General features: G+C 36.4%; 1 protein-coding gene and 1 pseudogene across 1 annotated transcript; both read left to right on the top strand.

The window, feature by feature from the left end:
* LOC138163370 (olfactory receptor 5M8-like) overlaps window positions 1-513 on the top strand; it is an 833-nt pseudogene extending 320 nt beyond the window's left edge.
* Window positions 514-8,286: 7,773 nt separating this feature from the next.
* LOC138163615 (olfactory receptor 5M5-like) lies at window positions 8,287-9,216 on the top strand. The gene has a single exon (XM_069091056.1). The coding sequence runs from the start codon at window positions 8,287-8,289 to the stop codon at window positions 9,214-9,216; it is 930 nt and encodes a 309-aa protein (XP_068947157.1).
* The last annotated feature ends 4,991 nt before the right edge of the window (window positions 9,217-14,207 follow it).

Raw genomic sequence — 14,207 nt, 5'->3', positions numbered from 1 at the left:
GGCTCCCTCACAGGCCTCATGGAGACCATGTGGACCTACAGCTTATCCTTCTGTGGCCCCAATCAGATTAACCATTTCTACTGTGCTGACCCTCCCCTCATCAAACTAGCTTGTTCTAGTACTTACAGAAAAGAAACATCAATGTTTGTGGTTGCTGGGTTTAACCTCACCTTTTCCCTGCTTATTATTCTCATCTCCTATCTGTACATCTTCCCAGCTATCTTCAGGCTTAGCTCTGCAGATAGCAGGCGCAAAGCCTTCTCCACATGTGGGTCCCACCTGACAGCTGTCACTATATTCTATGCAACTCTCTTCTTCATGTACCTGACGCCACACTCTGAGAAATCTGTGGAGAGAGGGAAAATGGTGGCTGTGTTTTATACCACAGTGATCCCCATGTTGAACCCCATGATCTACAGCTTAAGGAACAAGGATGTGAAAGAGGCCTTAAGCAAAGAACTCTTCAGAAAAGAACTTTCTAAACAAATCTCAGTGTTAAATTGTCTAAAATAGTTTACCACTTTGTAAGCTACTATTTTGGGGATACTTTCAAAACTATTTTTTGTTGTCTTTTTTTTTCACTTTATAGAACAATGATTTATATTTATTTGGCACTTCACAAATTACATCTTTTTCTGATTATGGCTTACAAATTAATTATGACAACAAAATAAAATTTTGAATTGTAAAATTCAATCAGGTACTCTAAATTATACTGTATATTTATTAATATGAATATTGTTCAGTTACCATTATTTTTAGATATTTTTTTCTATTGTTATGTATGTCTATTATGTACGTACTAAGAAAACAGAACATCCTGGAAGGCAGACCCACTTTTATTTTTGTCTTCATATGCCCAGTATCTAGCACTGATTCTTACATTTAGAAGGCTTTTAACAAATGCTTGATGAAACATTGTAAAAATAAACAGTTTTGAAAGATTTAAGACCCGTGATCCACACAATGGCCATTCGTGATTCAGGAAGATCAGTGATGAAATATGTTGCTCATCTTCTAATAGAGATGAGTTCGGCTTAGGGTATAGAAGGAGATAAGTTCTTTGGATGCAACTGAAGTCTGTGTTTGTTTTGTTTTACTATTCATATTTGTCGCAAGGATTTTTTTCTCTTTTTTTCCTGTGGATTGAGGGATAGGGTAGAGAAAGTTTTTTTTTAATTGAAAAATAAAGTTTTGTTGATTAATGATTGCTTATTGCACTATACGAACTATGATACTTCAGTCTCTCAGTATAGTTTGCACCCATAGTCTTCTGTCCTAAGAAAGTCAGTTCCTCTTTCTGGACATCAGTTTTCCTCATGCACGAAATGATAGAATAGAAGATTGTATTTTTCATACATTCCAGCTCTTTCATTCTTGGCCTGCATGACCTTGTTTTTCATGCCTGTTTTATTTCTGAACTTCTTCCCTGACAATAGTGCAATGTCAGCTCATACTAGGCCTCTGGTCAGACAAAGGATTTTTCTCCAGTGGGAGGAAAGAGGTACAAGCTGAGAGAAAATCCTAGTGTGACTGTTGCAACAGTAAGAACCAAAAGGAAATTTACCAACTCTTGTGTACATTTTTAATGATTTTCTTAATCATTGTTGGATTCAGAACTTCTTAGGTTCTTCTTACCTCAAAATGTATATTTGTAAAGGGTTGTAGCTTCCTTTTCCTTATTATTATTTTTTTAATTACCTTTGAACTTTTCAGTCTGCTTGGATGCAATCACACAGCTCTGGGGAGGACTGGTTTACTGGAATCATTATATTTTTTCCTTTATCTATTGGTACTGAAGTGATTAAATGTGTTTCCTTTATCCACATATGTACTGGCTGGGTATTTGTATTGTATGAAAAAAAGCACAATAAGGGGATCAACAAAGCATGGAATTGGTTGTTGATTTCTTGCTAGTTACTGATATTTCAATTACTTCTAGAAAAAAGGAAATTATGGTCAAGAGCCTGATATAGTGGGATGGTTAGGTGGCACAGTGAATAGAGCACTGGCCCTGGAGTCAGGAGGACTTGAGTTCAAATCCGGCCTCAGACACTTAACATAAAAACTAGCTGTGTGACCTTAGGCATGTCACTTAACCCCAATTGCCCTCCAAAAAGCAAAAAAAAAAAAGCCTGATATAGGAGGTAAGGAATAAGAAATAATGGTGACCATCCACAAATTAAATTCTCGAGTATAGGGAATAATCAAACTTTATAATAACTATTAAGTGAAATAGATGACAAGAGGTAGAAGGGATGGCAATAGAAATTATGTCGTCTATGTTTTGTAAAAGATGCAAATAAGAGCCAGACAGATAAGGTGATTTGGCCTCAGTCAAACATATAGAAAGCTAAGTACTGTTTTCAAGGTTAATGCTCTGGTCATTATACCGTATGGCTTCTCTAACAAGCATTTACTGAGCACTGCTAGGTTACTGGAGTACTTGGTTTTGGTGGTCCAGTCGTTTCAATGGCATCCCACTTTTCATTAGCCCGTTTGGGGTTTTCTTGACAAGGACAGTGGAGAGGTTTCCCATTTCCATCTCCAGCTCATTTAACAGATGAGGAAACTGGGGCAAAGAAAGTAAAAGTGACTTGCCCAGGACCACACAGATTTTAAGTATCTGAGGCTAGATTTGAACTCACAAAGATGAGTTTTCCTGAAACCAGGCCCAGTACTCTATCCACTGAGTCAACTAGTTACCAAGAAAGAAATAATCTATTGACTGTCCTCAAATTGCTTCTTACATCTCATGGGTGGGGTAATGCATATACAATAAGAAATCATTCCAGAGTCTTCTTCTGACTTCTTTTCTAATCTTCTAAACAAATACATATTATATACCCATGTTTACAAAACACTGAACTTGGGACTGGAAATACAAAAGGCAAAACATTTTCGGCTTCAAGAATATTCTACCCAGGGAAATAAACATGTACATACCTAGGAACACCCAAAATAGATATGTGGTAAATTGTACAATATGTAATTGTATATGCACAAAGACAAACTAATTTGAGGAAGCACAAACATTAACAATGTCAGGGTATAGCTGAGGGTAAAGATCAAGGGTCAAGGTTAGGGGAGAAAAGTCAGGTTTTCATGGAGATAATAAGTTGAGCCTTAAATGACGATAAAGATTCTGGGTGAGAGAAATGAGATGGAAGTGAACTCTAGCAGGGAGTGTCAGTAACCTTTGTTCAAATGCTCAGAGAAGAAAGATATGATACAAAATTTGGGGAATTTCAAATAAATAGGCCAAGTTGCCTGGAGTGGAAGGAAGTAATGTGAAATAAGGCTAGAAAAGCGGGCTTATAGAAACTAGAATGAGAAAGGTCTGGCTTCAACCCCAACCAAGAACGTTTAGGGATTGCAGAGTCTTATTCTTAGGCAGTCTTGCTTAAAGTAACATGAAAAGGCAACATAAACAATGGAAATGTCACTGGACTGGCATCAGAAGGACTAGGTGTCTCTTAAACTCAGGAAACCAAAGTCACTTCCCTTATAAGTTAAAAGAGTTCAGCAACATGATCCATAAAAGTCCCCTCCAGCTCCAAAATTCTGTGTTCTATATTTTAAAGTCACTCAGTTCTGAAATTCTGTAGCCCGTGTTTTAAAGTCCTGCGGAGATCTAACATCACACAAGATCCTTGTGTACCTCTCTCATTGGCTGAGGAGTCTTATCCTATTCCTAAACTGTTAGCAGTTTATCAGTATACCATACAAATGTGTACCCATGATAAAACCATGAGGCAACACAAGTAAGGCTAAGTACAAAAGAAAACAGGCCCATGTTTCCAAATCCCAGTGAAATCTTACTAATTGGCATAGTCCTCTGGGCACGTTCAAGATTCCCCACTTGAGCTGCTCCTCCTTGATAGGTCTGAGTAGCAGATTAGCTATAAATGCTTCTTCAGCAGAAAATCTTTTGACCTTGGTGTCACCATGAGAATGTCCTTTCTTCCACAGGTAGGAGGAAAAAAAAAAAACTTGTCTAATGCATTCATATGCTAAGGTGCAATATTTTAATGAGCATAGCATTAGGACCTGAAAGGATTTGCTTAAAAAACAAGTTAACTGATTGAGGAGAAGAGGACCAGGACAGCAAGTCAGGAGACAGATCTTAGTCATGCCCTGCTACTGACTGGGAAAGATGTTTTTTCTCCTCTCTCCATTCCGATCTGCTCATTTGTAAAATGAGAGCTGGACTGTAGGCCACCTACGATCTAACTCTCAAGTTTTGTGCTACTATTATCTTAAAGGTTATGCTGCACATTCAATATTCGATGGAATGTCTCTAGGAATGGAAAGTAGGTTGAAAGTACATTTTTCTCCATTTTATTATAAAGTTTCTAGAACATTATCTATGTACTTATTTCATGGAATCAAAAGAAAAAATTTTAGAAAAAAGCAATCATAGAGATCATCCATCCCACTCATTTTGCAGACGATTTTGTTTTTGATAATTACGGTGGGCATTTCCATACCATTTGAACCTACAAAGTATATTTCTCATTATAACATTCTGAGACAGGCTGTGTAGGTTTTATCATTCCCATTTTACACAAGATGAAACAGTCTTAGAGAGGGCAAGGAGCTAGTCTAACATGGAGCAGATCTCCACTATGTACAGCCATTGCCCTCCACTGGCTCTCTTCTGACAATCTCTTCTGGAGTAGCTCATGTCCCAAGCTCCTGTTTTACTGTCTGATGGGAGCATTACCAAGGCCATGATACTTTTATAAACTGTTTTTCCTTAGAGCATCGATAGATTTAAAGGTGAAGGACACTGATGGTCACCTAGTGCAAACCCCTAATTTTGCAGGTGGATAAGCCAAGACCCAGAGAGGTTAAATAACTTGTCCAAGCAGTCACAGGTAGGAAGTGACAAAGCTAGGATTCAAACTCAATTCTTGTGACTCTGATTTTGTTACTGTCTCCTACGACATCTTATTAATGACTTTCAAACAAAAAAAACCTCTAAAATCTACTACCTCATTCACTTATTTATTCATAGGCAAAAGAACTTTGCCTTCTGAACTAGCTTTCTCTTTTTCTTAATGCACTTATGAGTTCTTCAAGATTAGTCTCTTTATATTCCTTCAAAACGATCATATAAATTCAGTGTACAACCTTGGGAAAGTTGCTTCATTTCTCTTGGTCTTGATTTCCTTATCTATCAAGTGAGGCGAATCATTTCTACTCTGCCAGCTTACAGGGATTCTGGAAAGGTCAGAGAAGATGAGTGCTGCAGTATTTATAAGGAGTTTAAAGTCGAGCAAATTATAGCTAGAGTAAATTTTTCAACAAGAAAATGAGTTTAAGCTTACTTCTACATGATTTTAAACTTCTGGGAAAAAGTAATCTATCATCTTTTTAATCAGAAGTATCAGTTTTCTAGTGTACTTTTTTTTGATAGGTCAATCTCCACCTAATTCTTTCCCCAAAGTTTTATCTTAGGATGAAGCTGAATCTGAGTTCCTGAAGGCTATTCTTACAGAGCAAAACTGCCATTCAAAGATATGTTTCCAGGGTAGAAAACTGGGTCAAATAATAACATAAACTAAAAGTTCTGTCCTTATATTCAAATATCAACTTGCAAGTAAAGGATAGTAGAAGGACTAGGTAACAGTTCTCATGAAAAATTCTAGGGGCTTTAGTGAATTCTCTAAGGGTCTAGAGTCATGACACCTGAATTCAGATCCAATTTCGGACACTTAATAGCTGTGTGACCCTGGGAAAATTACTTAACCTCCATCTTACTCGGTTTCCTGAATTATAAAATTGTGATTATAACAGCACCTATATCCCAGGATTGTTGTGTGGAGAAAGGGAGAGAGAGAAAGAGAGGGAAAGGGAGAAGGAGAAGGAGAGGGAGGAGAGGGAGAGGGAGAGAGGGCAGCTTAGTCTTTTGTTTCTTTAAGCTGTGTAAGTTTGCTTCTTTATCTGATTTTCTTTAGCCTGGTCACAGTTCCTGGTTCCTTAGTCTTTTTATCTCTTAAAAAGAATGACTATTAATCATAACTTCCTCACTAACATCCCTTTCCCTTCTTCCCCTACTCCCACTCCAAACTTTTCTTTTGCCCATCTCTCTAAGAAGACAATCTCTTCTATTTTCAAAATTTCTCACAGTGAATTAAATGACCATTAAAAAAATAACACCTCCCAAAATCACATTCAATGGAACTCCTTATAAAAGTATAAATCCTAAGGACAATCAACTTCCTTGACATTCCTTATTGGTAGAGTTTATGAAATTAAACCAATATGTGTATAGAATGGTGATATTTCAGGGCACCTTATAAAGCTCTTCCTGGAGCATATTAAAACATACTTTATAGGTGGTCAACTATTCAGTTTATACGCAAGACTTTACAGGTCTGATTGGGGCAGCATTTATAGGTTTATAGGTATGATTGGGGTAGTATTCATATCCTCAAGGTTAAGAAATTTCACCAAGAAGTTGTGTTTAAATACTACTCGTCTTCTCCTATCCTCACTTAGAAAGTCATTAATACCTAATACTCGTTAAAAAAAAAAGTAGCTGGAACCATTAGATTGGGGTTTTTTTGGTTTATTTTTGTAATTCTATGATTAACTTTTTTTTTTCTTTCTTATGATTAACTTGTTAAGACAAGTATCAATTATTCTCATTTTAGTATGAATTAGTACCATAGATTATTCTTATTTTAAGTACATAGAATTATATACTGAAGGGAAGAATGAACTGGTATAATAATAATAATAATCTGTCAGAATAAACAGAAGTTTAGAGAAGTAGTATAGTATAACAAATAGAATTCCAGCTTTGATGCTAAGAAAATTTTGGTTTATGTCCTGCTTTTGACATATACTAATTATATGATTATTTGCAAGTCACTTGACCTCCCTGTACACCAAAGGGACTCTCCAAAACTTCTGCCATTTGGATTAGAACAAAAAGTTTCCATATTGCAAGAGACCTATGAAGGATAAAGTCAAAGGCTTCAAAAAAAAGCAAACACGAATACAACAGTAAGTAATACAACAGAGATAGGAGCAGTGGGAGAGCCACAAGAAGACAAAGGAGAGGGGAAAAGAAATGGCAGACAGAAAGGGAGGTAGGAGAGAAAGCCAAACTTCACTTCTTTTATAATTCTGTCATGGCATGACAAATGCCCTGATAACTTAATAGTAGATATGATGCATTTAATATTTTTTTTGTGAACTTGAGAGATTTCCAGTCATTTCTTTAGGGAAGCAGGGACCAAGAAGAGTCTTCTGCATTGCTTACATACCAGGAGAGCAGAGAGAGAGGCAATAATCCTGTTATACTACGGTATGTCCTTTTCGTCCCACAGCCGCAGTATCATATTTCGTTTCAGAAAGGGAAAGTGACCAGTTGGAGTAGATTTGGAGTATGTTGGCCAGCGTGACAAGAGGATAGAAGACCATCTCACACAAGAATCAAGGATTAGCTGGCAGAGGTAGCAAGCAATGACTCAGTGGAAGTGACAGATTTCTTCAAGATTTTTTTTAGAAGTCTGTAATGTGAGAGACCAGATTTATTCTTCTTGGTCGTGGAGTACACAGATAGGACCAACACTGGTAGAAATCAGGGTGGCAAATTTTGGTTCAAATCAAAGAAAAGCAAACAAACAATCAAATATGTCCTAATAACCACAGCCATGTCAAAGTGGAATGGGTTGGCTTTGGATTTAGGCGGTGTCATCTCTGCCAGTTTTTAGCTAGAGGCGGAGGGACCACTGACTGAAGATACTATAGGCAGGATTCATAATTTGGGCAAGGGTTGGACTAGATGGCCTCTGAGTTCTTATGTGCATGAGTTTATGCTACCATCAGAATGGACATTCAGATGGAAGGAAAACCGACATGCTCACATTCAGGCAACAAATGGGGACAAGTTACTGGGACATTTCCATTTCAGAAGGCAGGTTATCTCTCCCTGACTTCAAAGCAGCAGATTGATGCTAAAGGATCAATGAAGTGGTTTATGGGACACACTGAAACAATTCCTTCCTTCACCTTCCAAAAGAAAAGGAAAGCATATTTCATGAGATACAAGTAATTCTTGTTGATATGGCTGTGGAATTTAAAACGAGTTGTGTTAGTCCCATCTACCTTTTCTTACTATTTCAATATGAACGTTGTTGAGATCATATAAATGAAGCCCTTTAACTCTTTTAGGGAATTCATGATACAAGAGCAAAGCAGCACTCATTATTTGTTTCTACCTTTCTTGTTAAATAACAGAACCAATGACGCTCAAGTGGAGACCAGGAAATGTCCGACAGGAACTACACTCAAGTGACTGAATTCATTCTTCTGGGATTAACCAGCCATCCAGAGCTGCGCACTATTTTCTTTGTACTGTTTCTTATAATCTACATGGTCACTGTGGTAGGGAATCTTGGCATGATTCTTTTAATCAAGATTGATTCTCGACTTCACACCCCCATGTACTTTTTTCTCTCTAGCTTATCAGTTTTGGATCTATGTTTCTCTACAAATGTCACCCCAAAGATGCTTGAAAACTTCTTATCTGAGAAGAAAACCATTTCCTATACTGGGTGTTTGGTCCAATGTTACATTGTCATTGCTGTGGTACTTACTGAACACTGTATGTTGGCTGTCATGGCCTATGATCGCTACATGGCCATCTGCAACCCTCTGCTGTACAGCAGTAAAATGTCAAAGAGCGTCTGTATCCGGCTGGTCATCATTCCCTATGTCTATGGATTCCTTCTTAGTGTGATGGAGACTTTGAGGACCTACAATTTATCCTTTTGTGGTGCTAATGAAATTAACCACTTCTACTGTGCTGACCCCCCTCTCATCAAACTAGCATGTTCTGATACATATAGTAAAGAGCTATCCATGTATATAGTGGCTGGCTACAGCAATGTCCAGTCCCTTCTGATCATTCTTACATCCTACATGTTCATCCTTGCGGCCATCCTCCGCAGCCGTTCTGCTGAGAGTAGGCGCAAGGCTTTCTCTACATGTGGGTCTCATCTCACAGTGGTTACCATATTCTATGGGACCCTGTTTTGTATGCATTTAAGGCGTCCCACTGAGGAGTCTGTAGAGCAGGGGAAAATGGTAGCTGTGTTTTATACGACAGTGATCCCCATGCTGAACCCCATGATCTATGGCCTCAGGAACAAAGATGTGAAGGAGGCCCTGAAAAAAGCAATTGGAAGAAAAGTATAGACTAAATAAAACTGCTAATCTGTTACCTTTTCACTTCATGAACTAGTAGATAAATGTGCATTACATAAATGTGCATACACACACATACACATATTTTCTAACTTTTATGACACACTAAATATAAGGAAAACAGACTGTCTTTTGAAATTAAAAATCATAAATTTGTTCATTTCTGACAGAAATAAAATTTTAAAAAGGAAGAGTCATGAGAGTTGCCATGCAAGTGATGATAAAACTATGGGATTGTTTGTGTCCTTGTCTGTAAATCTGGGAGGAGAGTAGTGAATACAATGTAAATTTATGACATGAAGGAACAGGGATCTGGAGTCAATGAATGTATAAAGGCAGATGAAGTATCTCACACAGATCATTTGACTCACAACATATATTCAGAGTTCTCTCAATTTGCTGTCTGTATCTTTTCCATATTATTACCTTGTCACTACAATTCTGTTAATAATCATAATAATAATCATTATCATAACAGATGGCCTTAGCACTTTGGAGTGTGTTAAGTACTTTATATACATCATCTCATTTGAAAAAGCCAACTCTTCCCTTCTATTCCCATTGGGACCAATTTAAATCCAGGCTTTCATGACCTGTCCATAGGACTATTATAATAACTCCTGAGTATATCTCAGCTTCCAGTATCTCCACTGATTTCTAATAAAGTACATATTTTACCTTTTCTTGATGGCTAGCTCTTACATCATTCTCTTATTGGTAAAGTAGAAACAGCACCAGATTAGAAGTCACAGGATAATGTGGAGAGATATTATAAAGCTAAAAATGATAGAATTTGGCAACTGATTAACTTTTCCCTTTCCTTCAGGGTGAAAATGGTATGACGCTCTTCAGGTTTTTAATTTAATTAGAGGCTTAGCTGAAATATTACTGTAAAAAGGGGAGGAATTGCTAACTTAAAAATATATTTAGCCTACCTACAGAATTAACGAAATCAGAGAAAAATATATTGAGCACCCTCACACACTTTACAAGCACTACTTACAAAACACAATTTCTGGTGCTCCAAGAATGCAATATTCCTAATGGATAGGTCACACAATTACACAGATAAGAACATTCAATTGTCTAACCAAAGGTAACAGAGGAGAATGAGGGAGCTACAATGAACAGGACTGTGCAATAAACAGAAGAATACAAATGAGGGTATGAACATATGTCTGACCATTGGGAATAAGTTTGCACTAGAATGTTGAAACTTTGTGGTGGTTTGGCAATAATTTGATAACAGGTTGAGAAACTGAAAGAAAAAAAAAACGTGCTTAATTAGCTGTCAGTTTTATGTACTTGCTACACAAACACCAAAATTGTTGTGCATATAATTTTGATTATTTAAAATTGCTATAGAAATGAACCTATAATGCTTCAAATATGCATATGATTGTTGTCAGAGAGAAAAAAAACCACATATGTAACAATTGGATGACTATTTACTGCTTAAGGTGACATTAAAGTTTTTATTTTATTTTTAAAGCACAGACCCCTTTGCACTATCATTATAATCTACTACAGTTCACTAACAACTAAAAGGGAACCAATGACCAAATAAAGGCTAAACTACAAATGAGTAGAAATGTCAAAGAAATAAGATTTAGGCTGGAGGAATGTAAAATCTTCCTAGTAATTATTGTTATCCAATAGTGAATTGAGAAGCCTCAGAATGTTGAGAATTCTAGTTTATTGGGGGTCTTCAAGTAGATAATGGATGACAAATAGTGTGGGAAGGTTTAGCTTAGGAAAGAGTTTTTGGAGCTATATCCCAGTCTAGCCTTCAATTCAATGTCATTAAGTGGCTATGGAGCACATAGTTTTGTTCTTTGTGAGAGAAAGAGTGTGTGTGTGTGTTTGTGTGTGTATGTATGTTTCAACATGTCCTTTTCCCTCTTCTGTCTATATACATCTTTCCTTGGAAATCTGATTCATTCTCGTATTTTCAACTACATGCACATGACTATCAATATCTCTTATCCTGTCTTCTCTTCCAAACACACATCTGAAAAAAAATTGTCATTTATATATGTTTGTCAAAATACTGTTTGCAAATGATTTCCAAATACATTATTTAATTTGAGACTCACAGAACTCTGCGAGGTAAGTAATGCAGGCATTATCCTCATTTTGGAATAAATTAGGAAACAATCTTAAAGGAGTTAAGGGATTTGTACCTATCATATAGCTGTTGCCAGAGGCAGAATTTGAACTGAGGTCTCTCCTCACTCTAGATTCAGCACTCTTTCTACAATTGCCAAAATTGAAAGGTATTAAATTCTTAACAAAGGAAATATGTGAAAATTGAAATATGCCTTAATATTTATAATTTAATAACATAATACTCAATAAGTAAATGCCTTAAGTGTGGGTATATATCCTACAGGACTTCCAACTTAACAAAAATGCATTCACTGCTTATAGAAGGTTTCATTTTGTAATCATACTCCTCTCAAATTTGACATTTCTAAAACTGAACTCATCCCTGCCCCCAATTATTTTTTTTTTCTCTCCCATGATTAAAACTGGCTTTATAGAGAGGAGGGGGAAAGGGTAATCTCCACAAAACCTTTCAGATCTTTCCCCCCACTCTATCTTTCCATTGACACTAAGACTGTACAAACTAGCTTCACACCCTGACAGACCTGTTGCACCACCCTCTCAACAGATTTTTCCACATTCTCTCCCTGGCTGTGTAGGATAAGGGAATTCATCCTTTGTATTATTGCTAGATTAATGTCTCTTAAGTATAGGTTCAATCCAGGAGTGTACTGTAGCCAGCTTAAAACAGATCATGAGACCTAGTATTTTCTATTTATATTTAAGCTACTAGAAGGATGCTGGGAAATTCAAAATGGTCTATAATGTAAAGATGCTAAAATGAAATAATCTGTCTTTGTGGAAAAGCTTAGTGACTATTAATGAAGGGTTTTTTTTTAGGAATAAACTGTCTTTTGGAGTATTTTTATTTTGCTTATTTCATGGAAGATTACACCCACAGCAATAAACATAATTTCTCCTGGGATTACTTAGAAAAGTTAAATCTTATATATATACACACAGATACATATGTATGTGAGTATGTATATGTATGTATGTATGCATGTAATTACCTAATTGATTGGAAAACACTTGCTTGTAACAACTAGAATGGTTCCTTTGCACTACACTCATATCTAGTGTTGTACTTCACAACAAACACACCCCACTTAAAGAGGCCAAGCTAGCGAATGAAAATCTTTACCATATAATAGTTAACGTTAAGGTAGACTGAGACTCAAAGTTCTTATTAGTAAAGTGCTAATTTATCAATAAATAGGATCTCAGTTTCCTTAGCAAAGCTAAAACCCCAAATATGGGATATAAGTCTCTTTTATAGTTTTGGGGAATACGGAAAAAAAAAGAACAGGACTTCATAGGCAGGGAACAATTCATGATTGATTAAATTCACTTGATATCATGAAAGGCAAAAAAAGTCACCTCATTAGCATCTTCGAAGAGGTGGGAGATTCTTCCTTTAGATTACAACATATACTCTTAGACTTAGTTGATACAGTGGTTAGTTTTGCTGGCTATTTCCCCTTCTCTTATTAATCTTTAGTTATAAAAGGTGGTTCTCAGGGTGGAGTAAAGTGCAAAAAGACTAGAAAGGTAAGAAGGGGAGGGGAATTATAAAGGGATATGAAGGGTTTTTTAAAAACAAATATGATTGGAAGAATGGAAGCATGGAAGAGAAAGAGGAAGGCAATTGTAGAACTGAGTAAGCAGTAATTACTGAGTAACAATAAAGTTCTGTCCATTTGGTCCAGATCCTTGTTGCTATCCATCTATGGATACCTAGGTAATGAGGTAATTGTCCCTCCTTTCGAACACTTTCAAAATTTGGATTATAGTCTTCTTTTCCACCCTCACTGCTGGCTTTGGGAAGAGGTCACTATGAACTAAAGTTGTCAGAAAAGGATTCGTAATGGAAACTGAGATTTCAGATGACCCTTGAAGAAAGCATAAGTTTATTCAACAAGCCAACAAAATCTTGAGTTTCAGATTATTTCATTAGTGATCGCAAAATAAATGGAACACTTATTTGAAAGAAGAAAAAACTATTTTCCCCAAGTAAATTTTGCTAATTAGTGCTTTTTGTCATGTTTCTTTCCAGTGAGAAACAGGTTTTCAATCTTGAAGAAACCCAAAGCAGCTTCTAAGCCGTATCCTTTGGATGCCCCAGGGAGTTTGTACTTTTAAAGACTGAGTGACTCATGTTCTTTAGGGACAGAAAATAGTTATCCTTTTGGGACACAGACATCAATAAAACCTTGTACTTAGCTGTTGTGCCAAAACCTTTTAAGGAGATAACTGTTTCCTCACTCTAGGTAGGTAATTTCAGGTTTATGAACTCTGACAAACTGAATGATATTTTAAGTCAGTTAAATAGCTAAGAAGCCATTTCAACAGCTATTAATTTGGTAAAAATAATTACAATAATAATACCACTGTCAGAATCTATGAAAATGAGGCAGGTGGATGCCATGTTAATCACTGAAAATCTGAATAGATTTTTGGAAAATATACATTTAAGAATTATGGAAAAAGACCCATTTGACAATAACTACTTCTCATTTATTGTAAAATTGGCATGATACAGTGGAAAGCCCACTGGAATAGGGCTCAGGGTACAAAAGTCTGAGTCCTGCCTCTGTCATATTATTTCAATGATTCTGCAGCTCAAATTTCTACCTTCGTTAAATTAAAGGGTTGGCCAAAATAGCTTCTGAGGACTTTTCTGGCTCTAAATCTATGGTCTGATAACTAGGGATATTATTTAAATTAAGAATTTTATACAATACATGAAATACTGGGCCTTTGATGAATTCTCAATGATGTGTTTATAAACAAAAGCCAGAGGAACAGCTTTGATCACATAGGTTGGTCAGTTGCTAGGTATTAACAAGATCATGTCAAATATGTGGCTAATGAAC

The sequence above is a fragment of the Petaurus breviceps genome, unplaced genomic scaffold (genome assembly GCF_028583685.1).
Source record: "Petaurus breviceps papuanus isolate PSGF00001 unplaced genomic scaffold, PetGlider_PUasm1.0 188, whole genome shotgun sequence".
NCBI classification, from domain to species: domain Eukaryota; kingdom Metazoa; phylum Chordata; class Mammalia; order Diprotodontia; family Petauridae; genus Petaurus; species Petaurus breviceps.
The sequence above is the reverse complement of the archived record's forward strand: the minus strand, read 5'-3'. Positions and strand labels throughout refer to the sequence as shown.

Bases quoted from the DNA above. Each gene is read 5' to 3' on its own strand.
- LOC138163615 (XM_069091056.1), top strand. From the start codon at position 8,287: ATGTCCGACAGGAACTACACTCAAGTGACTGAATTCATTCTTCTGGGA.